Source organism: Danio aesculapii, chromosome 12 (assembly GCF_903798145.1).
Source record: "Danio aesculapii chromosome 12, fDanAes4.1, whole genome shotgun sequence".
NCBI classification, from domain to species: Eukaryota; Metazoa; Chordata; class Actinopteri; order Cypriniformes; family Danionidae; genus Danio; species Danio aesculapii.
The window spans coordinates 17673074-17700106 of NC_079446.1; the positions used below are offsets into that span (position 1 = coordinate 17673074).

The 27033-nt window shown below is 37.0% G+C and overlaps 1 protein-coding gene across 2 annotated transcripts in view; it reads left to right on the plus strand.

Annotated features, from left to right (window-relative positions):
- The window catches only part of mpp3b (MAGUK p55 scaffold protein 3b), a 44654-nt gene extending 24688 nt beyond the window's left edge, over window positions 1–19966 (plus strand). The window contains exons 12-20 of one of the 2 annotated variants that reach the window (XM_056470213.1): window positions 521–541; window positions 2577–2618; window positions 5090–5155; window positions 5455–5616; window positions 5714–5794; window positions 6335–6428; window positions 7699–7807; window positions 15812–15940; window positions 19223–19966. In XM_056470213.1, the coding sequence (XP_056326188.1) occupies window positions 521–541; window positions 2577–2618; window positions 5090–5155; window positions 5455–5616; window positions 5714–5794; window positions 6335–6428; window positions 7699–7807; window positions 15812–15940; window positions 19223–19402 (884 nt within the window). In that variant the 3' untranslated portion in view covers window positions 19403–19966. The remainder of the gene's footprint in view (window positions 1–520; window positions 542–2576; window positions 2619–5089; window positions 5156–5454; window positions 5617–5713; window positions 5795–6334; window positions 6429–7698; window positions 7808–15811; window positions 15941–19222) is intronic. The other variant, XM_056470214.1, reaches the window with a different exon arrangement.
- The last annotated feature ends 7067 nt before the right edge of the window (window positions 19967–27033 follow it).

The window sequence follows — 27033 nt, forward strand, 5'->3', positions numbered from 1 at the left end:
ATGTGATTTTTCAGGTTTTTATTTTTTAATAAATTTGCAACAGTTTCAAAAAATATTTTTGCACATTGTCATTATGGGGTATTGTGTGTAGAATTTTGAGGAAATAAATGAATTTAATTCATTTTGGAATAAGGCTGTAACATAAAAAATGTGGAAAAAGTGAAGCACTATGAATACTTTCTGGATGCACTGTACAAATCATTAAGCTCACAATGATAACTCAACCAGTAAATCAGTAAAAATACATTTCTTACAATTACACCTTTACTGCATCACATGTAACAATCAACTCACAACGTCTTGAAAGTGCTGTAAAAATACACTTAAATCTTTTGTGCAACTTTAGCAGTAGATATATGGTTTAATGAAGTTCCTAAATGTTTATTTTTACATAGCAAATACTAATTACTATTAACAAAACTATTATTAATATTACTAATACTAGCTTAATAATGCTTAATAATTCTTAATAATTCATATTTCAGCAACTGTGTTTGTTTCCTCATTCTGCTTACCCCAGGTGACCAAACTTGTGAAAAAGGTAGGACAAAATGTCAATAAATACAAAAGAAATGAAGGTAACACTTTATTTCGCATTATCCCTTTTACATTACATATATTTAGTAAAGTAGTAGTGCTAACACAGCACAGTAATCAGGGAAATAATGAGATCAATGCAAATGTATCTAATATGAAACAAATAAAAATTAAATATACATTTTCTGCAACAAAGTAGCTCTAAAAATGCAATGTTGTTATTGTTTAGCTTAAATCAGTTCAGTGTTAATTCAGGTCATTTTTCTAGAGTTTCAGTTCAATTTACCTTTTTAAATTATTGGCATTGTTGCAAAATGCAATGCAAACTCAGCTAAAAAGCATCTCTTGGAAAGATTAGTATCATCCTATAACTTAGTACAGTTAACAGATTGTTCCTATCTGAGAGTAATCAAATCAATGACATGTCTAAAATTGAAGTATAATTTGTTAGAATTGTTTAGCACTTATTTGAGTATATGCACTGTAATTGGGATACCTGTAAATAAAGTGTAACCTCATTATATGAACATATTTTTACTTTTCAAATTCATTGGTAAATACACTCACTGGCCACTTTATTAGGTACACCTTACTAGTCCCAGGCTGGACCCACTTTTGCCTTCAGAACTGCCTTAATCCTTCGGGGCATAGATTCAACAAGGTATTGGAAATATTCCTCAGAGATTTTGGTCCATATTGACATGATCACACAGCATCACACAGTTGCTGCGGATTTGCCAGCTGCACATTCATGATGCAAATCTCCCGTTCCACTTCATCCCAAAGGTGCTCTATTGGATTGAGATCTGGTGACTGTGGAGGCCTTTTAAGTACAGTGAACTCATTGTCATGTTCAAGAAATCAGTCTGAGATGATTCGCGCTTTATGACATGGCGTGTTTTCCTGTTGAACATAGTCAACAACATACTCAGGTAGGCTGTGGCGTTGACACGATGCTCAATTGGTACTAATGGGCCCAAAGTGTGCCAAGAAAATCCTCACACCATTACACCACCACCACCAGCCTGAACCTTTGATACAAGGCAGGATGTATCCATGCTTTCATGTTGTTGACACCAAATTTTGACCATACTATCTTAATGTCGCAGCAGAAATTGAGACTCATCAGACCAGGCAATGTTTTTCCAATCTTCTATTGTCCAATTTTGGTGAGCCTGTGCGAATTGTAGCCTCTGAGCTGACTGAAGTGGCACCCAGTGTGGTCTTCCGCGGCTGTAGCCCATCCACCTCAAGGTTGGACATGTTATTCGTTCAGAGATGCTCTTCTGTACAGCTTGGTTGTAACGAGTGGTTATTTGAGTTACTGTTGCCTTTCTGTCAGCTGGAATCAGTCTGGCCATTCTCCTCAAACCTCTGGCCTCAACAAGACATTTGCACCCACAGATCTGACGCTCATCGGATATTTTCTCTTTTTCGGACCATTCTCTGTAAACCCTAGAGATGGTTGTGCGTGAAAATCCCAGTAGATCAGCAGTTTCTGAAATACTCAGACCGGCCTGTCTGGCACCAACAACCATGCCACATTCAAAATCACTTAAATCACCTTTCTTCCCCATTCTGGTGCTCAGTTTGAACTGCAGCAGATCGTCTTGACCATGTCTAAATGCACTAAATGAGTTGCAGCCGTGTGAGTAGAAATTTGCATTAAGAAGCAGTTAGACAGGTGTACCTAATAAAGTGGCAGATGAGTGTACAGTATGTAAAATTGGTATTTCAGCTATTTGCGCCCAGCATATAAACATTTCTACTTCATGCAAAAAAAAAATAATTTTGTTACATCAAGAATACCCGTCACCATCTTAATACACAGTACAAATGCTGAAATAATTAATAACAATTATAATAATTATGATGTGCTCATTGCTTGCTGCAACATTATGTGGTTCTCAATGCCTTCCCAATAACTCTGGCCTATGAAATGTCCTTGTAATGTGTATATATCCCATCACTCCACTGATTCTCCTCTCCTCCTTGTACCCCTTGATGTCTTGTATTCTCCTCATCCACAAACCCTCCAGAGGACTGTGACAGTGAGGGCAGTGTCAGTGGACAGCATGTAGGTGAGCGCATGCACCCTACACACTGAAATGCACTCTACATGGCTTTGGCTCTGGATGATGCTTTTTTTGTGTGGTGTGAACTGTTTTACCGTAAATTGGTACACTTTAGCACAGAGTTCATGCGCTTAGCACATCCTAAGACTCCAGCCATTGGTCACATCTTGACGACTCACTGCTCGGCTGCTGGCTTTAAACAACTACCTCTTTGAGTTTTAGTCTCAGTGGTGTTTGGTGCTTTTTGCTTAGTGGAAGATTACTCCACATTGATAGCCTTTCTGTTTGTGGAGTTTACTGCTTAAAGGGAAAGTTCACTCAACAATGAAAATGTTTTATTTACTCACCCTTTAGTTGTTCTTAACCTTTATGAGTTTTTTCATTCTGTTGAACACAGAGGGAAATATGAAGAGTTTAGATGCAAAAATCTCTAAGAGCCCTATTATACACCTGGCGCAATAAGGTGCAAGACGTGTTTGGCACGATGTGTTGTTATTTTCAGACCAGCGCAAGCCTACATGTAATTTTCCCATTTTGCACCACATTGTTTAAATAGCAAATCCATTTGCGCCACTTTGTGGACTCATGGGTGTTCCAGTTTAAAAGGAGTTGTGTTAAGCGGCATTGTTGGCATGTTGCTATTTTGAGGAACTAAAATAGACTGCGCAATTGACCAGCTGAGAGCAGGTCTAAAGTCCAGCACAGAGCGTGTTAGTTGTGCGCCTTACTGTGCATTCACACAGGGCTTCAGCGTCAACGCTTGACCAAGGGCGTGTCTGAAGTTGGGGCTGAAACGATCGTCATAGCAACGTCAGCCAATGAAATTAGTCCGCAATTGACCACTGTCTGATCTGGGGTAATTGCATAAAGCGATCTGATTGGCTGATGCTTCCGTTGGCGCTTGAAAAGTTGAGAAGTCCCTAACTTTTGCAGCGAGCAACACCGCTGAAGCAGCGCCAGCAGATCCACAATTCAGTTCGACCACGCTTGAGCCATCCAATCAAAGTGAATGGGAAGCGTTGACGCTGACACCGGGACGTTAATCGGGACGTTAAACAACGTGCACATTGCTTAATACACACAGGATGTACAGCAACACGCAAATATCCATGCCTTCCTCATGTCGGGGGGCTTTTTTCAGTTTATTCATGACAACTTGCTTTTGTATAATGTTATTATTATAATTATTATTGTTATTTATTATGCATATTTATATGCATATTTGTTTTAATAAAAACAAGCTTAGATTATACATGGATATAACTCCACACTTCATTATTATTGTTCGTTTATTTGTTCGCTGGAAATTAGAACTGAATTTAGAAATAGTTTTGAAACAAATCTTTGCGCTTAACAAGCGAAATTAAATGTGTAGGCTGATAGATGTCCTCAGTGAAGTGCACACAACACCATTTCCTTATTCACAAAAGTAAGCAAAAGTGGATTTGGATACGCATAACAACATAACAACATAAACTTAGGAGGCTGAGAAAAACGAATATTTCAGATGGAACTTAAAGGTTTTTGCATCTAAACTCTTTAAATTTTGAAGAAAGCTGAAAACCAGTAACCATTGACATCCATAGTCTAGAATACAAAAACAATCGGAATCAATAATTACAGGTTTTTGTTTATCCAAAAGAAGAAACACAAACAGGTGTGGATCAATTGTAGGGTGAGTAAATGACAGAATTTTAATTTTTGGGTGAACTATGACTTTAATAAAGGGACAGTTGACCCAAAGATTAGGAATCTGTCATTGTTAACCCTGCATGATTTGAGTTGAATTCACTTGTTCAGTTAGTTAGTCTGTCAGTATTTTACTTTTTTATTGTTTCATGGAAGAAAGGTATGAAACTTCTGTCAACAAAAGAAAGTTCTGACAACAAAATGTGTAATTAATATGAATTGTCCAAATCATTGTGTGAAAAAAGTCGGAATTGTGACATAAATCATTGAAGGTATTAAAAACACCTTATCAAAACATAATTATGTCTTTTCAAGTCATAATTTCAATGTTTTTTGTCATAATTAAAGTGTTGATTTTTGTCATTATTATGTCATAATTTTGAGTTTTTACATTATACATATATATTTTTACATATATATTATGACTTTTTATGTCACTGTCTACTTGTCATAATGACACAAGGGGTCACATTATGACATTTCATCTTATTATTTCTTATAAATATTTAACTTAATACACATTTTTACGTCTTTTTCCCTCTCATCATTGTGATATATTTTTACGGAATAATTTGGATTACCACAGCATAGTTTTACTCTTACAGTGTAAAACTGACATTTTTGGATGAACTGTTCCTTTTGGTATGAACCACAGGTGCACTGCTATAGCTGGGGAACTTTTTGCTTGTGGCTAATGGCTCACGCAAGCTTTGGCATGGCTGATATAGCTTGTGACAATCTCTATAGAATTATAATGGATGTGTGATATGGTCTAACATTAGTTGTAGTTTCTCCAAAGTGTAAGGCGGTGGCACCGTCCTGTGGCCAGGCCTTTTCCTGGGAGTTTTACTCAGGTACCCAGTTTCATTTATACCTATAAGGCGAACAGATTCTGTGCTGCTTTATCTTAGCCACTACTTATTAAATTTTACCAAGCAGCTAAACAGCGTGTTACTTTTCCCCCCAGAGACGTAGCTGTAACATTAAAAAAAAAGGAGCAGTGTGATAGACATGGTATTTTTAATCTGGAGGATGCACCTCTTTCCACCCTTGTCGTTTTGTCTGATTCTGTCCTGTCTAATTCTAATCTTGTCTATGTTTTTATGTTCTTTTCCTCTGTTAATCTGTTGGAAAAATCTGTTTGTGCTCGCAGCTGGTCTAAGGAGAAGCTTCAGGCTGAGCCGCAAGGATCACCTGGGTTCGAATAAAGAGTCTCATATACCAGAATCCACAGAGAATGAATTCCTCATATATGAAGAGGTGACCCTACATCAGATGAGACTGCAAGATAAACCAAGGCTTGTGGTACTTATAGGTAAGATTCAAGGGATTTCAACACAGTCAACACAGATTTTCATGACTCTATGCTTTATTTGCTTTCAGAATCTCATTTCTGCCTATTATTCCTTAAGGATCACTCGGAGCTCGGATCAATGAACTGAAGCAGAAGGTGATTGCTGAGAATCCTCAACGATATGGAGTCGCTGTGCCACGTGAGTTTATTTTTTATTTTTTTCCTTTTGTTCAACAGCTAAAACAAAAACCCTATTTAAACCTGGTGTAAATCTGCATTTTTTTATTTTTGGATGCATGTTTATGTCCATCTTGTCAATACCACAAGAAAAAAAGTAATGAATTTTGACTGAGCAACCATGACTGGATCACTAAAAATAGTAAAAAGGAAAGTACATTAAAGTAGATGCTGAATTTAAAGGTATAGTTCACCAAAAACTAAAATCGTGTCTTCATTTACTCACCCTTCAGTTGTTTTTTTTGTTGTTGTTGTTGAATACAGAATAAGATATTTTGAAAAATGTTGAAAACCAGTAAGCATTGACTTCCATCGCATTTGTTTTATATACTATGTGTGTCAATGTTACCAGTTTTCAATTTTTGTATTATAAAAACATATTTTTTTAGGTGAACCATCCCTTTAAATGAAACTATTTTAGACTTACTGACTGTATAATCTCTATAAGAACTATGTGCATATACTATAAAATTAGAAATTTTGTATGATCATTTTCTAACAGACACAACAAGACCCAGAAAGAGCCATGAGAAGGAAGGCGTAGAATACCACTTCATCTCCAAGCAGGCCTTTGATGCTGATATTCAGTCTAATAAGTATGTTATATGAGCAATTTTTATTGTCTTTGTTGATGTACTTTCCCTCAGTATTGTAATACATCTATGTTATATTTTGTTAAAGACATTTTTCCCCTAAAAACACAAATACTTTGGCTATTTTTTACAGCACGAACAATAAACATGGTGAATATTACACAGTACGAACAAGTATGTCAAAAAATTCCAAAAGTATGCTTTCATTAAGCAAATCATTAAATCTGCTGCTGTTCACCCATTGCTTTAAAACTGACATACTGTAGGTTTAACATGTCTTAATTTAAGTGCAAATAGTCAGACACAGTGGCATTTAATATTTAGCAAATTTTACTGAAAATAGGTGATTTATATTATATAAGTCTATAATTAGGATTTGATCTGTTTGATTCAATTACATTTAGATGTAAAGAGATTTATCTCTGAGTTAAATGCACAATGAGCTGCTACAATGGATGAGACCTGCATGAGAATCACCTTTATCTGATTATCCGCATCCTGAGTTGCCAAGCATGGCATCAGTATTGGCATCTTTATCTGACTTTTCAAGTGGAAATCAGATTTCTCTGCTGTTGGCATACCTAGTAAAAACCACAGAATTTCCATTTATCCAATACATCTGGCAAGCAAAACACTGTACCAATGGCAATTATTCATGCTAAAATGCAAATTCTTCACAGGCAAACATTCTCATGCAGATATAATTGGATGAGCCCATTGTTTTGAGATATATATATATATATATATATACAAATCAATCCGCTCATCCAATTATACCTGCATGAGAATGTTTGCCTGTGATCAATCTGCATTTTTTTTACATTACATGGATGTTTAGTTTTAAGTAAAAAAAATAAGATACTCATTATATGTATACCCTTTATAAAAATCACAAACAAATTAAAATAATCCCGATTAATGTACTTTAACCATGGTTGTGCTACAGTGTGCAAACTGTGGCTGTACAAATTGTATTCAATACCATGGGATAATCTTTAACTACAATAAAACAGTATTTACTTTCATAAGAGTATACATACAAGTTAAAATTTTCAGCTGCTGGGTTTATCGGTCCATGAGTACTATCAATATTTCCAAAGGAATGTTCCTTTTATCAGTTTTGAGTACAAAAGCAGATCATACCAGATTTAGAAAAAACATGGTTATGTAAATGATTATAGAATAATCGTGTGTGTTTAAACTGTTTCCATTATACCACTGACTGTTAAAACAATAATTTGAATGAAAAAGTACATATATTGTATATTTTCAGATTTATTGAATATGGTGAATATAAGAATAACCAATATGGGACAAGTTTGGAGTCAATTCGCAGTGTCCTGGCCAGAAACAAAGTGTGTCTGGTAGATGTTCAGCCTGAGGTAAACAGATTTCTGTTGTTGTTGGTGTTATTGTTTTTGTCTATTTTTTCTGTTCTCTATAGTTCTGATTAACAGTCCTTTTGCTTTATGTTGTAGTTTTTTATGTGTTTATGTTTAAGTCTTGTAGAAGATTTAGCCTAATGTTATTTCACTTAAGGCACTTAGCAAACCAGTTGCCTGGGATGAGCACTAAACATTTGGAAGGCATTGTATCCCAGTAGACATCAAGAGTGTATTCTAGATACTGTACTTTAGTGCTTCCTTTTCTTAACTCTGTAACATCAAGAATCACTCTCAAAGGGACAGTTCACCTATGAATGAAAATAATTTAATTTTAGTACTTTAATTAATATGTTTCTGCATGTTTATGGGTCTGACTCTGCATGGATGATCTATTACCAAGTCCTGACATGGTGAGAGGAGTTTGGGATAGAGATGGGTGATTAGCTGCTAATCAACCGAATGGACCTTATTATATCCACAAGGGCATCGGGTGACAACAGAGTGAGGAACCAATGTGCAGTTTTATTAAGAATTGTAGTCAGGCAGGCACACAATCAGGAGCAAATGGTAACATACAGAGAAATCCACAAGCGCCGTCAGGTAACAGGCAGAAGGTTGATGCAAGCAGCAGGCAGGATGAACAATAGAACAAGGCAAGGGTCAAAACACGGAGAGACAAAACCACGAAATGCCTCTTAATGTTACAGGGTAATACTAACAAGACTTAGCAAAGTCTGAGAGTGTGTGTGCTGTTTATATGGTCCATGTAATCAGTCTTGAGTAGCTCTCAGCTGAATGGAGATCCAGGACAGGCGTGTGTGTGGTGCCTGAAGGGAGTTGTAGTTCACGTGGTGGCAGAATTGTAGTCCAAGTGAAAGTGAATGTTCTCCAGCAATCTACAGTATAAGGGTTAGATCTTTGGTCATCATGACATTTATATGGGAAATTATGATTGGAGTTGTATTCCTATAGATCAGGGGTCACCAATCTCGTTCCTGGAGGTCCAGTGCCCTGCAGGGTTTGCAACTTGCCTCAACACACCTGCCTGGACCTTAATTAGCTTGTTCAGGTGTGTTTAATTAGGGTTGGAGCTAAAATCTGCAGGACACCGGAGCTCCAGGAATAAGTTTGGTGATCCCTGCTATAAATAGATGACCTGCAAGAACTAATGCTTCCCTTCTTTTCTATTTTCCTAGATTCCATTTACCTCTAGGGCCAATACCATTTTTAAAGCATAACATTTCAGGTTACCATAAGCATACAATTTTGAGAGTATAAAAACAGGAATTATTCAAGAATTCCCACGTTAACGTTACATCTCAAAAGCAAAAATTTTATTATACATTTTTTTAAATATTTTTTTTTTTTAGATTTGTTTCATTGAATCAAAACAACAATAAAAGTAATATAAAATGTAGTATACAGTAATATAAAAAATACAGAATAAAAGTACCTTTTCTGTTGCAACTTTAATATTTCATATATTTTGATCACGCTTTACAATTGTCACGGATTGGCCAGGCTCTTCCACCAGTATCACGCAACGATCACCGTCACCTGAGTATTAACCACGCACAGCTGCACCCAATCACTCCTATTCACTATAAAAGCACACACCTCACTTCAGTCAGTGTCCGGTCTCGTTCCCACGAAGCGGACTCATAGCGAGTACCTCCTGGTAGTCACTATCACATTTATCTAATCTCTTGAACTTACCTGATCTCTGTTTCGTTCCAGTCTGTCCAGTGTTCCCGGTGTCCTGTCTATATTGAGTGTGTCGTCAGTCTGTCTTCCCCGCAAGCCCTCTGGTGTGTGCATTCGGTCTCCCTCTGTGTCTGTCATCCATCCTGCTCCGAAGAAGGAATATCAGCCCAACCAAACAACCATTACATCCCCATTGTTATCCTTTTGTGCTCCGCTACTGAAATAAACATCTTTCATCATTTACTCACCTAACTTGTCCGTCTGCTTCCCTAACAGAAGACCGGATCCCTACAATCAACAGTATGAGCACTCACGATCCCCTTCAGGAGTTGGTGGACTCGCTGAAGAGAGTTTTACTATCATCTGCTCCACTTCCCGAAGCACCACCAGCACCGAGCACTTCTTCACCATCCACCCACTCATCCAGTCCCATGGCTCGACCAGCGCCCTACTCTGGCGGGGCGGAGGAGTGCAATGGCTTCCTATTACAATGTTCTCTGATATTCACAATGCAACCAGATCTATACCCCACAGATCGGTCCAAAATTGCGTTCATCATCTCCCTTCTCTCTGGGTCGGCTCTCCGATGGGCTGAGACCATCTGGCAGCAAGCTGGGCCGGTAACAAATTCCATTCTTACCTTTACCAATTATTTTAAGGAAGTCTTTGGTCGTGCAGATGGAGAAGTAGCAGCCGGAGAACAATTATACCACCTGAAACAGGGAGCCATGTCCACACAGGACTATGCGCTCCGGTTTCGTACTCTGGCTGCTGCTAGTGGATGGAATGAGCGATCTCTCCTAACTACTTACCGGCTCGGATTGGAGCCCCACCTTAGGTTACAGCTGGCAGCTCTCGACGATACCATGGGGTTGGAAAAATTCATCCAACAATCACTTCGATGTTCTGATCGTCTGAAGATCTACCAGCATGACCTACCATCAGTATCTCAAGCACTCCTTCGTCCGCCAGAGCCAGTCGTCCCTCCAGAACCAGAACCTATGATCGTCGAATCTGGTAGACTAACGATCAATGAGCGACAGAGGAGGTTGACCCGGGGTCTGTGCATGTACTGTGGTGCCGAAGGACATGTCAGGCTGGACTGTCCCATTCGTCCAGTACGTTCCTTGGTGAGTGTGTTCAGTTCTCCCATTGAAAAAATGCACCCTCTCACCACCAATGTTCAGTTAACTGCCCATTCTGTCTCTATTTTAGTCACGGCCCTCATCCACTCCGGGTCAGCTGGAAATTTCATCTCGCACGCCCTCTGTCGCCACCTCCAGCTCCACACCGAAGCCTTGACGCACGTCTACCAGATTCAACCTATAACCAACGATATCCATTCTCAGGCACGTATTCATCGTAAATGTGAACCCGTCACTCTCCAAGTGGGTTTACTTCATAAGGAGGAAATTCAATTTCTGATTCTGGAGGGAGCATCAATGGACATCATCCTAGGGCGCCCGTGGCTGGTGAAGCATGATCCCATCCTCTCTTGGGGCACCGGAGAAATCAAGAAATGGGGTAAAGGATGCGTCTCCAGCTGTTTTCCCGATCTACCCTTGCAGATCCAGAGACCCCTAACTGTGTACGTCACGTCTGTCGAAAGTCCAGTTGAGAAACAATCCATTCAGATCCCGAAGATCTACTCCTCATACGAGGATGTATTTTGCCCCAAGAGAGCTTCCCAGCTACCTCCACATCGGCCATGGGACTGCGCCATAGACCTGCTTCCAGATGCTCCTATGCCCAGAGGTAGGATCTACCCGTTGTCCCTTCCGGAAACTAAGGCCATGGAGGAGTACATTCAGGAGGCTCTGAGTCAGAGGTATATTCGCCAGTCCACGTCACCCGCGTGTATAGATGTATAGATATGTATAGATTACCGAGTTCTGAACCAAAGCACCATTAAATTCAGGTATCCACTTCCTCTCGTCCCTGCGGCCCTGGAACAACTCCGATCTGCCAGGATATTCACCAAGCTGGACCTCCGCAGCGCATACAATCTGGTACAAATACGCGAGGGGGACGAATGGAAGACAGCATTTGTGACCCCTACTGGGCACTACGAGTACCTGGTCATGCCCTATGGTTTGGTCAACGCCCCCTCCGTATTCCAGAACTTCATCCACGAAGTCCTCCGGGAGTTCCTCCATATCTCCGTCATCGTCTACATTGATGATATCCTGATTTACTCCCGGAGTGAGGCCGAACATCGCCACCACGTTGCGGAGGTCCTACAAACCTTAAGAAATCATAAATTGAATCTCAAGGCTGAGAAGTGCTCATTTCATTTACCATCTGTTCAGTTCCTCGGATACATCATTGATCGAAAAGGGGTTCGCATGGACGAGGGGAAGGTCACTTCCGTCATCTCCTGGCCTGAACCTAAAACCATTAAAGAACTCCAACGATTCCTAGGGTTTGCCAATTTCTATCGACGGTTCATCCACAACTACTGTCTTATCACCGCTCCGCTCACCAACCTCCTAAAGAATCAACCCAAAATGCTATCCTGGCCACCCGAAGCTGCCGCAGCCTTCCAAAGCCTCAAGAAGTCCTTCACGCAGGCTCCACTCCTGACTCACCCCAATCCCGACTTACCTTCTGGGTCGAGGTGGATGCATCGACCACCGGAGTAGGAGCCATCTTGTCCCAGCTCCATGGGAATCCCGCACTACTCCATCCATGCGCCTACTTCTCCCGGAAGCTCAGCCCGGCGGAAAAGAACTATGACATCGGGAACCGTGAACTTTTAGCCATCAAGCTCGCCCTGGAGGAGTGGCTACACTGGTTGGAGGGAGCTAAGCACCCATTCCAGGTGATCACCGATCACAAAAATTTACAATACCTCAAAGACGCAAAAAGACTCTGTCCTCGTCAAGCCCGATGGTCCTTATTCTTCTCCAGATTTCAGTTCTCCATATCATATCGACCAGGATCCAAAAACATCCGGGCAGATGCACTTTCCAGAATCCATGACCAACAAGAAATCAGTGAGACCCCGGCCAAAATCCTCCCAGATCAAATCACTGTCTGTCCTATCACTTGGTCCGCTCCAACAGTTGTCGCCACCCCAGAGCCCAGAATTCCACCGGGCTGTCCCCCCAATCGACGCTTCATCCCTGAACATCAATGGGTAGATCTCATTCACTCCATTCATACATCTCTGGGCACAGGGCATCCCGGGGCCAACAACACTCTCTCGCTGCTATCCCAACGCTTCTGGTGGCCGAACATGGCGAGGGATGTGAGGAGATACATCAAAGGCTGTAGAGAATGCGCTATGTCAAAGAGTCCTCGTCATCTACCTGCAGGAAAACTCCATCCCTTGCCCATCCCAAACCGCCCCTGGTCACACCTAGGAGTTGACTTCATGACAGACCTCCCATCGTCTGAAGGTAATACTTGCATTTTAGTCATTGTAGATCGATTTTCCAAATTCTGTCGTCTGATTCCTCTGAAGGGTCTACCCACAGCCCTAGAAACCGCTGAAAACCTATTTAACCATGTCTTTCGATGTTTTGGGCTACCTGAAGACATAGTCTCGGACCGAGGACCCCAATTCATCTCCAGACTATGGAAAGCCTTTTTTAGACTCCTAGGTGTGACCATCAGCCTCTCGTCTGGCTATCATCCACAGACCAACGGCCAGACTGAGAGGAAGATTCAAGAAGTGGGGCGGTTCCTCAGAACCTTCTGTCACGGTCATCAGAACTCCTGGAGCCAGTTTCTGGGCTGGGCGGAATACGCCCAGAATTCCCTGCGGCAACCTACCACCGGACTTACGCCATTCCAGTGTATTCTGGGCTTCCAACCTCCACTCTTTCCCTGGGATGGCGAACCTTCTGATGTCCCCGCAGTGGATTACTGGTTCCGGGAGAGCGAGAGGGTCTGGGACGATGCTCATCACCATCTTCAGAGGGCAGTTCGCCGAGCCAAGGAGGTGGCAGACAAGAGGAGGATTCCTGGACCTATCTATGCTCCGGGGCAGAAAGTTTGGCTCTCCACCAGAGACATCCGCTTGCGACTGCCCTCCCGAAAACTTAGTCCCAGATTTGTTGGTCCCTTCACCATCCTGGAACAGGTCAACCCAGTCACCTATAAGTTACAGTTACCACCACAATACAGAATCCACCCCACATTCCACGTGTCACTCCTCAAACCCTTTCACGACCCTCTGATTCCCTCCACAGAGCCTGGCCAGGAAGAGGAACCCCCTCTCCCACTGATGTAGGAAGAAGGGTCCATATATAAGGTCAAGGACATTCTACGGTCCTGACGTCGTGGTGGTCATCTGGAATACCTCGTAGACTGGGAGGGATATGGTCCAGAGGAGAGGTCTTGGGTCCCCAGACCCGATATATTAGATCCCGCACTTATGGAGGAGTTCCACTCCAATCACCCCGAGTTCCCAGCACCTCGTGGACGAGGTAGACCACCACTGCGTCGGCGGTATAGGCCCTCAGGAGCGGGCCCTGGGGAGGGGGGTAATGTCACGGATTGGCCAGGCTCTTCCACCAGCATCACGCAACGATCACCGTCACCTGAGTATTAACCACGCACAGCTGCACCCAATCACTCCTATTCACTATATAAGCACACACCTCACTTCAGTCAGTGTCCGGTCTCGTTCCCACGAAGCGGACTCATAGCGAGTACCTCCTGGTAGTCACTATCACATTTATCTAATCTCTTGAACTTACCTGATCTCTGTTTCGTTCCAGTCTGTCCAGTGTTCCCGGTGTCCTGTCTATATTGAGTGTGTCGTCAGTCTGTCTTCCCCGCAAGCCCTCTGGTGTGTGCATTCGGTCTCCCTCTGTGTCTGTCATCCATCCTGCTCCGAAGAAGGAATATCAGCCCAACCAAACAACCATTACATCCCCATTGTTATCCTTTTGTACTCCGCTACTGAAATAAACATCTTTCATCATTTACTCACCTAACTTGTCCGTCTGCTTCCCTAACAACAATAAGGTTTTATTATTGTTTTACTATCATGAACTGAGAATAAACAGTACTTGTACACCTTTATTAATAATAGTTCAACATTTGCATTATTAAAATCTATGGTTGTGCTTGTTAACAAAGATGGATAATGTAATGTAATAAATGTATTGTTCATGTTAGTAACTATATTAACTAATGGAACCTTATTGTAAAGTTGTACCATATTTTCTAATGTAATTTATTCCTGTGAAAAGTAAAATTTTCAGCAGCTATTATCCAGTCTTCACCCAGCAGCCACACAACATCATAAGATGTTAATATAAGGTCAGATTAAGGTTGTGATGTCAGTTGACCGAAATTCAATGTCTTGCCAGCATCTAAGGACAACAATATTTTGACGCCCAATAACGACGTCAAATGATGTTGAAATTTGGTTGATTTTAGGTTGTGTTGGAAAGTGACCAAAGTCCAACATCAAGCCAACATCTTAAAGCAACGTCATATTGAGATCAAATACTAATATTTATTTGCCAGGTATAGCAACCAAAATTCAACATCTGATAGACGTCATAGTGGTAGCATCCAAACAACATCACAATGTTGATATTTGGTTAATTTTAGGTTGGATGTTGGACATTGACGTTGGCCTGATGTTGAGTTCTGACGCCCGATTTTTATTTTCAAACAAAATGCAACATCCCCACAACGTTGGGGTACAATGTCAATCTGACGTCATGTTGACATCCTGTTCCTGCTGTGCAGTCTCGTATTCTCCTTGTCATTCTGAGTTTAGTATTTGATCAAATAAATGCATTCATTGTGAGCATAAAAGACATGCAAAAGAAATGGAGGACACAAACACAATATATAGGAAACAGAGCACACAAGGGACAGGTGAACACAAGCAGCCTTTACAAGGTCTGTACTGTACAAGGGGGTTTAATAACTGAAAACAAGAAGATAAAACAAGAGGGGCACATGGCCAACATGAACAAAGGGAAAGCCAGACAAGCATAGGAAGCATAGGGAAACATTAAACATTGACTGTGTGGTTCATGGGGACTTTTGTGCATTTACAACTACTTATACAACAATATTGTCTTATAGACAAATGACAGGTGTTTTAGAAGTGTGTTCTACTATGTAAAAAGCACCATAGAAATAAAGATGATAAATTAAAAATAATATATAGATAATAAAAAAGTGTAATTGTAAATAGTTGTATAAGTATAAAACAAGATCCCTTCCACAAATGGTCATATTTCTCCTAAACCTAATCTGGATTTAAATCTTACTGTTGTAAATAGAGATTTGTTGGTAAATAATTCATTTTCTTGTAATTCACAGGCCCTGAAAATCCTTCGTACATCAGAGTTTAAGCCGTATGTGATCTTCGTGAAGCCACGCATCCCTGAGATCCGGCGGCAGCGCAGCTCTCCCACATCACCAGAAAGGGGCGACAATGGACACATTACAGTGAGACTGATTTACATCACTATAGCATGCCATTTTAATATTGTAGTGGTATCTATTTTCGTGCTGTAATATTTATTTGTGGCTAATGTATTCCATTGTATGTCACTTCTTCGTTGGCTACTAGTGTTTATTGTTTAGTTTGTAGTGTATTCATTTTAAGGTTCAATATCACTTTACCACAATTTAATACTTAATATAAGTAGTACTTATTCATTGGATCTTAATTCTTCTGTATTTAATACTGGAACGTACTGATTAGATACTACCGTAGTATGTTCTAAATAGACACTAGTACTTAATAATTGTAATACTAGTACTTAATTGATAGCAGTACTACTTACAGTAGTGCGCAACTTTTTGTGTTGTTATAGCAACATACTTCATATTTTTATCAATGTCAACTATTTGGTTCTAATAATATTTATTCCTGCTGTAACTAAAACTACACATTTTATATACTATTATATATCCATTGGGTATGAGTACTTTTTTTAGATGCTAGTGCTTGCTCCAACTGATACTAATGAGTTACAATTTTACTAGGAAGATATTAATTAAAGCAAGTAAAAGCAACAGTGGTAATTAGTACAGTTACAATTGTTATAGCCAATTGCAAAATAAACTAATAGCTACTGTACATTCCAGAACCTAATGAATAAGTATCACAATGAGTTATAATATACAATAAAATCTAGTAATATGAAGGAAAAAAAAAAAAACAGAGGAATACTAGTTGAATCTGATCAGGTGATATCTGAATGACCCTGTAGAAGTCTATGTGTTATTATGAAGATGTTCCAATAAAGTTCCTTTAAATAAAGTGTTCAGCATAAATTGCTACACCCCTTCTGAAAATGAATATTTATATCCCTTCCTCACTGAATATAGCCAAAGACATTTGGTACATTTAAACAAAACTATTTTATTTTAACAGTTATTTTCATTTAAATATGAGTTTGGTCACTGAAAATATTTAGGAATAAAAATGATTAATTAAAAGGGCACCTATGATGAAAATCAGGAGTGTGGTTCCCCACCCACCAAAATTGATTGTCAGATGCCATATTTCTATAATAACATATATAAACATGTCCATAGAAATTGTTTTAGCAAATAAACTGGGATTAAAATATTTGTTACAACTCTCTGTGATTTTATAAAGTTTTTTAAGTTTAAACGTTTTTAAACCTGAGCATGTGTGTAATAAATACAGTAAAATAGCTCATTCTTAACTGCTATAATCACCACAGCTGCATGCTGTTAGTAAACACTAATATGTTTGTGTACTGCAAATGGCATTTGTGTGAGACTTATCATTTCAGAAAGGCTTGAATAATCACAACAACAAATACATGAAATAAACTTACTTTGTATTTTTGACTAATGAGCTTCATCTGAGCTTCATCTGAGTCTGTCTCTGTCACTGTGCTAGTAATCTGACGTAGCGCATGATGCGAAGCAGACACGCATGTGGGAAAAACAGCTACAGTATACTCAGACATCAAAAGGGGCAAATTCTGGAGGCTATAATATATAGACTGATGGGTATTTTGAGTTAAAACTTATTCAAGAATGAAGACACATTCTGAAAACACTAAAGGCTTATCTTACGTCTTGTAAAATGGGTAAAATAGGTGGCCTTTAAATTCAAATGAGATCTTGCAAAAGATAGATAAATAAAATACAAACAACACAATTTCTAACTACTAAATTTTATATATTTTTATGTTTCACTTCATTTTCTGTTTATCAAAACTAAATGTTATATTTTTTCCCAACACATTAATTTGGGTGTACAAATTTTTAGACTTTGATCTCCAGATTATGCATATATGTATATACACAAATACCTTATTGTAACTTATTTTATTATTGTAATATATTAATTTACAAGAGGGAGGCTATTCATTTATGCTGAGCACTGTGTATCAAAACTAAATTATTGACGAATAATGTGCATTGCTAGGCACTTAATTAAAGGTGGTTTTCTCAATATTTAGATTTTTTGTAACCCCCAGATTCCATATTTTCAAATAGTTGTAATTCAGCCAAATATCTTATCTGTCTTATCCTAACAAACCATCCATCAATGGAAAGCTTATTTAATTTTAATGGCACTAACTTATGGCTGGTTTTGTGCTCCAGGGTCACATTTAAAGGTTTAAATCTTCTGTACTAAATCTCTATCATTCGACTCCTACACTGTAAATTTGAGCCAGCACAACAAGAAAAAAAAACATAATACTTATTTCCTTTCGCTTTTTCTTGTTCACTCAACTTTTGAAAACATCAGCTGCACTGACCTTAAATTATTTGTGAGTAATACAAAAAACATTTAGTTGGGTTAACATAAGATTATTAGTTTTCTGGAGAGGTGAACTACTCTGTGACAAAACATTTAAAGTTGTGCCAGCTGAACATTTTTTGTCTGCAGAACTGGAATGCCTGAAGTTGAGTGAACAAAAAACATAATCCATATTTTCTTTCGTTTTTTCTTGTGTACTCAACTTTTGAAAACATTAGTTGCACTGACCAAAAATGGCAGAAATTCAGTAAACAAAACAACTGGTACTAAGGAAAAATGAAATTGGTAGAAATACATTATCAGAACAAACAAACATTGTTCAATTGAAAAAAACTAAAACTAAAACCGAGACAAATCTTAACAAAACTTTTGTTAGACACAGAATTAGAAACAGGACAGGAGGCAAAACAACAATAACTATAAACAAAACATGGATCAAAGCATGGCAGGACAAATAGGGAAAAATGCTTTGTAATGCTTCACAGGGAAAAGCAAGACTCAGCAAAGAGTCTGTGTGAATGAGATGTCTTTATAGTCCTAGTAATCAGTCCATCATGAGCTTCCAGCTGTGTGTGTGTTACCAGAAACTAGTTCCTACATTTGAATTATAGTTTGAGCATTTGATTTGTCATTTAATTATTGCAGGATTTTAGAAGTTGTTCATGAAAATTAAATATCAAATACATTTGATTTCTCATTTGAGAATGTATTTTGATTTATTCTTTGAGCGTTTGATTTATCATTTGGTTAGTTGTTTTGAAAGTTTGATATATTACTTGATCTTTTTAGACATTTGAATTTTCATTTTCATTTTGTTAGGAAAAACTTTCATATATATATGAAAATATCTGAAAATTCACATTAAAAGTCTGCAGCTGATTTTTGCCAAACCAACAAAAAAAAAAAAAGAGTAATTTCAACTTTTTTCCAAGTTGGATTTTTTACTGTGTACATTGACTTTTTCTATTTGTAAAAAGGAGGAAGACCTGCTGGACATGAAGCATTCAGCCGAGCAGATGGATCAGCAATATGGCCACCTAGTGGACAGGGTCCTGATAAAGGAGGACTCTGCCAGTGCCTGTGTAGAGCTGAGGCTTATTCTGGAAAGACTCGAAAGGGAGCCACAGTGGGTGCCTGTCAGCTGGGTCCGTTCTTGATCCTCGCTGCTCCCTTAAAGAGATAGAACACCCAAAAAATACAATTTTGTCATCATTTACTCACCCTCAAGTAGTTATAAATCTAAGTTTATTTCTTCTGTTAAACACAAACGAAGATGTTTTGAAGAAAGCTGAAAGTCTGCCACCACTGACTTCCATAGCATTTGTTTTTCCTACTATGAAAGTCAATTGTCACAGGTTTTCATTCTCTCATTTATTTTCCTTCGACTTAGTCCTTTATTTATCAGGGGTCGCCACAGCGGAATGAACCGCCAACTATTCCGGCATATGCTTTACACAGTGAATGCCCTTCCAGCCACAACTCAGAACTGAAAAACACTGATACATCCTCACATTCACACACACACTCATGCACTACGGCCAATTTAGTTAATCCAAATCACCTATAGTGTATGTCTTTGGACTATGGGGGAAATGCCAACTGACCCAGCTGGGACCAGTGACCTTCTTGCTGTGAGCTAGCTGACAGTGCTAACCACTGCGCCACCGTACCGCCCTACAGGTTTTCAGCTTTTTTTTTTTTTTTTATCTTATTTTTTTCAACAGGACAATAAAGGTTTATAAGCACTTGAGGCTGAGTAAATTATGGAGTCAATCTAAGGCCATATATGCTTGGAAAATAAAAGAAAGTTTTGCAAACAAAAAATAAAGTATTGAGCAAAAAAAAAAAGCAAATCTCCAAAAATCACAAAGCGAAAATTAAGTTTTGAGAAATAAGAATGAAATTTTCAAACAAAAAAAGAACTGCAAATAAAAATCAAGCAGTGCAAAAAATATATTTATATATATATATATATATATATACATATATATATGCAAAACATTTTTTATAGCATTGCCTTTACAAAACTCATCTAGTCAATTGCAATGATCATTTTGATTTGCTTTTTAGTCAACAGTGAGTTTGTGATGCTGTTTTCACTTTGCACTTCACGTTTCTGCGCATTTCACTTTATGGCCCTGATTTGACTAGGGGGCGGAGTCAAGTGAACTTGGGCGTTTAGTGCAAAGTTAAAAAAAACAGCATCGCAAACTCATGGTTGACTAAAAAGCAAATCAAAATGATCATTGCAATTGACTAGATGAGTTTTATATATATATGTGTATATATATATTTTTTTTTTATTATTATTATTATTATTTTTTTATTATATGTGTGTGCGTGTGTGTATATTTAATAAATATATATACAGTTGGTCAAACTTATTAGCCCCATTCCACCCCAACCCCACCCCCCCACCCCATTTTATGTTTAACAGAGCAAGAAAATTTACACAGTATTTCTGATTATATTTTTTCTTCCAGAGAAAGTCTTATTTGTTTTATTTCAGCTAGAATAAAAGCAGTTATTAATTTTTTTTAAAAACATTTTAAGGTAAAAATTATTAGCCCCTTTAAGCTATATATTTTTTGATAGTCTACAAAACAAACCATCGTTATAATAACTTGTCTAATTACCCTAACCTGCCTAGTTAACCTAATTAACCTAGTTAAGCCTTTAAATGTCATTTTAAGCTGTTTAGAAGTGTCTTGAAAAATATCAAGTCAAATATTATTTACTGTCATCATGGTAAAGATAAAATAAATCAGTTATTAGAAATGAGTTATTAGAATTATTATGTTTAGAAATGTGTTGAAAAAAAATCTTCTCTTCGTTAAACAAATTGGGGGAAAAAACAAACAGAAAGGCTAATAATTCAGGAGCTAATCATTTCTTCAACTGTATATATAGTTGTATTCTTTAATTGCAGCTATTTTACTTTTTTGTTGTTGTTTTTTTGCACTGCTTGATTTTTATTTGCAGTTCTTTTTTCTTTTTCTTTTTTTTTTTTTTTTTTTTGCAAATTTCTTTTTTATTTCTCAAAAATTAATTTTCCCTTTGCAATTTTTGGACATTTGCTTTATTTTTTTGCTCAATAATTTATTTTTTGTTTGCAAAACTTTCTCTTATTTTGCAAGTAGATATGGCCCTAGATTGACTCCATAGTAAATTTTCATTTTTTGGGTGAACCATCCCTTTAAATTCACACACTTGCATACAATGTGATCAAAACATAAACCTCTCTGCCTCTTTCTGAATCTGTCACTTTCCGTTTCATCCTGTTTAACAGAAGTAATACAAAATAAAAGTGCCGTCTGAATTGTTGAAATCGAGGTCTGATGTTGAGAGCTAGTGAAGAATTGTGTTATATGAATCATTATAGGATCAGATGCTATACAGCTGATAACTTGGATCCAATTTCAAGGTTTTGCATGGACTTAGTATTGACGAGATGAATTACTTGTATGTGGAAGAACTAATTTGGTTGTCCTTATATTTCTGTCGAGTAAGCTGCAAAAATAAACATCAAGTATATGGACATGAACACTTAAATGCGTGGACAGTACTCTGTCAGGTTTATTCACTGTGTCAAAGCTGGTTTCTGCCGGTAGATGGTTTAATGTGAAGGTCTCTTGTTACTGTGTCTTCATCTTATGCTGGCTGGCTGTGTATATGTACCCGAATGTAAATGGGAATTATGTTTAAAAAAAGAAGCACACTGTATATTTGCAAATAATTTCAGTGTTTATACCTGTGTAAAATAATGTTTCGTATTTGGTCACAGCCCATCAAAGTTTGATTGTAATTGTCTTTTTTTGTATCAAACTGATGACTGTATGATGTCTGTGTAGTTTAATTAGACAAATGCTGCATTAAGGTCACTGAGCATAAAGGCATGTTCTTATCTTTAGGGCCACATAGTACTGTTCAAAATGTGTACCCTTTTAGAATATATGGATTATTTTTGAATGTAAATTGTTATAATAAAAATAATAAAAACTGCATTTGTTTGTTTGCTTATTTATATATTTATTTCATTAGAAGAACATAAATGTTGAATATTTTATTCATAATTCAAATATATTATTAAAACATCTTTATTATAAATTAAAATGTATTTCTGTTCATTTTTATTTCATTCTAAGTATATATATATATATATATATATATATATATATATATATATATATATATATATATATATATATATATATATATATATATATATATATATATATATATATATATATATATAAAACAACCTTATGTATATACAGAATATAAAGCCTAAATTTTTTTTTAGACTTTGTCACTGTGCCTCAAAAGGCAGGTTTGTCCTTCATTTTAATTGTGTTGTGCAGGTTTTATGAATTAGCAATATACAGTGCATCCGGAAAGTATTCATATTGCTTCACTTTTTCCATATTTTTTATGTTACAGCCTTATTCCAAAATGCATTAAATAATTTATTCCCTCAAAATTCTACACACAATACCCCATAATGACAATGTGAAAAAAAGGTTTTTGAAATTTGTTCAAATTTATTAAAAATAAAAAACCTGAAAAATCACATGTACATAAGTATTCACAGGCTTCGCTCAATACTTTGTTGATGCACCTTTAGCAGTAATTACAGCCTAAAGTCTTTTTGAAAATGATGCCACAAGCTTGGCACACCTGTCTTTGGGCATTTTTGCCCATTCCTCTCAAGCTCTATCAGGTTGGATGGGAAGCGATTGTGTACAGCCATTTTCAGTTCTCTCCAGAGATGTTCAATAGGATTTAGGTCTGGGCCACTCAAGGACATTCACCTAGTTGTTGTGAAGTCACTCCATTGATATTTTGGCGGTGTGCTTTGGGTCATTGTCCTGCTGGAAGATGAACCGTCACCCCAGTCTGAGGTCAAGAGCACTCTGAAGCAGGTTTTCATTCAGGATGTCTCTGTACATTGCTGCATTCATCTTTCCCCCTATCCTGACTAGTCTTCCAGTTCCTGCTGCTGAAAAACATCCCCACACACAGCATGATGCTGCCACCACCATGCTCCACTGTAGTGATGGTATTAGCCTGGTGATGAGTGGTGCCTGGTTTTCTCCAAATGTAACACCTGGCATTCATTTCAAAGAGTTCAATTTTAGTCTCATCAGACCAGAGAATTTGGTTTCTTATGGTCTGAGAATCCTTCAGATGCCTTTTGGCAAATTCCAGGCAGGGAGTGGCTTCCGCCTGGCCTCTCTACCATACAGCCCTAATTGGTGGATTGCTGCACAGATGGTTGTCTTTCTGTAAGGTTCTCCTCTCTCCACAGAAGAATGCTGGAGCTCAAACAGAGTGACCATCGGGTTATTGATTGCCTCCCTGACTAAGGCCCTTCTACCCCGATCACTCAGCTTAGATGGCCGGCCAGCTCTAGGAAGAGTCCTGGTGATTCCAAACATCTTCCACTCATGGATGATGGAGGTCACTGTGCTCATTGGAACTTTCAGAGCAGCAGAAATTTTTCTGTAACCTTCCCCAGCCTTGTGCCTCGAGACAATCCTGTCTCGGAGGTCTACAGACAATTCCTTTGTCTTCATGCTTGGTTTGTGCTTTGACATGCGCTGTCAAACCTGAGACCTTATATAGACAGGTGTATGCCTTTTCAAATCATGTCCAATCAACTGAATTTAACACAGGTGAACTCCAATTAAGCTGCTGAAACATTTCAAGAATGATCTGTGGAAACAGAATGTACCTGAGCTCAATTTAGAGCTTCACAGGAAAGGCTGTGAATACTGATGTGCATGTAATTTTTCAGGTTTTTATTTTAATAAATTTGCAGTAATTTCAAAAAAACTTTTTTTCACATTGTCATTATGGGGTATTGTGTGTAGAATTTTGAGGAAATAAATGAAATTAATCCATTTTAGAATAAGGCGTAACATAAAAAAATGTGGAAAAAATGAAGAGCTATGAATACTTTACAAATGCACTGTATACAAATTCACATTGATCACTTTTTTTCATATTATTTGTAGGTACAGATCAAAAAGATCTGTGATTGCATCTGTGAATATATGTCACATTAAATGACAATGAATGAATATTTGAGTTGTCTTCTAAAATAAGCCTGTTCAGTTATTTCACTTTTAAGACAAGAAAATTAACCCATTCTTTGCCATAAAAATGAAATAACTGAACTTACACACACGAGGCTGAGGACAAAAATAGAAGAAAATTTAACTTTAGAGGCTTTTGCATCTGAATTCCACAGTTTGTCATTTTATATTTGGCTAAAATAATATGAAACATTAAATAAAATTAGACACTTTACTAGCATTTACATCGTAAAAAATACTGGGTTTCACATATTTTTTTCATGATGTCCCAAACAAAACTAAAGAATTGTGTTGATTCAGCTCATTTTAATTAAGTAGTTTAAACAAGCAGCAAAAATCTTTTGGGTTTTTTTGTGTAAAATGTCTTTAATCTGAATGACAAAACAAGACATCTTATCTTTGACTCATATACAGTATTTAATTATACGTTTAAATATTTCTACAAACAAATCTTGTGTAACAAATTCTACATGTATTTGCGGTAACTGTTAATACAGCAGTCCAGCAGCAGATGGTAGTAACAGGCTAATTCTAGATTTAAACCTCTCTTGAAATAAAAGAAAACAAACAAACCACAGGATAATGAAGTTGAGGATTTTAACTACTTCTTTGTTGTTTGTTGTGCTGAGGTGTTTGACAAGATCGTATAAATCCGACATTTATAAACGCATACTATTTAGATTTTAGTCTGCAACACATTCTTGATATCTTTGGTCAAACCGAGAGTACTTCAAGCCAGAGGACGTAAAGCATAAAACCCATTAAACTCAGTTGTGTGACATATAGCGGTCTTTGAGCGCAGTCCCGGCTTTATTATTATTATTATTATTATTATTATTATTATTATTATTATTATTATTATTATTATTATTATTATTATTAATTTAAGAAATCATTGCAAGTTCTATCATGTTTCGGACTTGCTTCCCCTTTATTAAACACACCCTGCATTGTTCTTAGAAAATCATCTAACAACACTCACTAATTTTAGCGTCTTATTACATTTATGCTTATTGTTTTACATAAGTCAAACGAATGCTCACTCAAAATGTGGTAAACAACATAGTAGCCTACTGGCTAAGTTACTTTAATGGATACTTTCAAGGTTGCTAAATATCTGGGTAAAAAGAAACCCAAACACCCTCCTTAATTCTAAATTATAGAGGTAAATGAGCTCTCACTGGTCATCATCATTAAAGACCATCATCATTAACAGAGTAAACAGATTGTGATTTGATTGGTGTGCTTTTGCGGGATTCTGTTTGTGTGCTTCCTGTTTTGCAAGTGTGGTTAATGGACCAATAGTTGCTTGAAGTTTCCACTCTTGAGATAGAGTGTTCAGATTAAACTTGGATGTCTCAAAAGAAGCCGAGGACCTGATTAAAGGTAAAATATGTTGTACTTTGTACAGACATAATTTTTTTTCAATGAAAATATTTTAAACTATTTTCGTCGTGTAAATGTTGTAATATTTGTAGTGCTTAAATGAGCATAACTTATATTGAGATTGATTTCATTTCAATTGAAAAATGATAAAAGGTCAAACATTACATTGTTACAATTTTGAGTACTTTAGGTTTATTCGTCTTTGGTTTTATTCATCTTTGGTTTTATTCATCCCTGGTCCAACCCAAAGCAAATATGTTTAATAAACGACATAATAAAATGTGGTCTCTTTAATGTTTTTAAATTTAACTTAATCACCTTTTAACTTGATGACTTTTGTGTTTATTTGATCCAAAGTACAGCAAAAACAGTAAAATTTGTAATTGTTTTACTATTTAAAATGTTTTTCTATTTGAATATGTTTTAAAATGTAATTTTAAAATGTTCAAGAAACATTTGTTGTGGTTTTTGTTGGTATTTGTAACAATATTCATTAACAGTTTCATTTTTAAAAGAATTTATCTGAAATAAAAAAAAGAATATAAAACTTCATTTTATAACCTTTATTGGTAAAGATATCATAGAAATGATCATTTTATTTAGCTAGGATGCTTAAAATTAATAATAAAAACGATGACAAAGAAATTACATTGTGAAAAGATTTATATTTCAGATAAAAACTTTTCTTCTGAACTTTCTATTCATCAAAGAAAGCTGAATAATTCTACAAGCTGTATTCAACACATAAGAATAATATAAAATGTTTGGGAACAGCAAATCAGAAAATCTGAATGATTTCTGAAAGATCATTTGGAGAAATAATTATGAAAATTCATTTTGAGATCATCCCAAACAGGAGCAAAATTGTGTTTTATAATTTATTCAAATTTTAAACAGTTATTTTTAATAGTAAAATATTTCAAAATTTTACTGCTTTTGGTGAACTTTGGAAAAAAATGCAGTAAACAGAACGGAAGTAACTGTTTAAACAATGTAATCATCTGCTGTTCTAAAACTTGATAGAGTATATTGTAAGCATGTTGTTTCATTTATACATAAATTTATTAATAATGCTAACTAATTATGGAACATTACAGCAATTTTTGTTGTGTGTGTATCTCATGACAGTAACAATCCACCTGATATTTTAAATATATAAATGTAGTATCTGAAATATGATGTGTTGTACTCCATTCTTATCACAAGTAATCAATAAATTCATTATACACTGTAAATTTTTGCGATATGGATCTTGCTAATGTAGGTCACATTACTCAATAGGCTGCTGTCGTTGCAACATACAG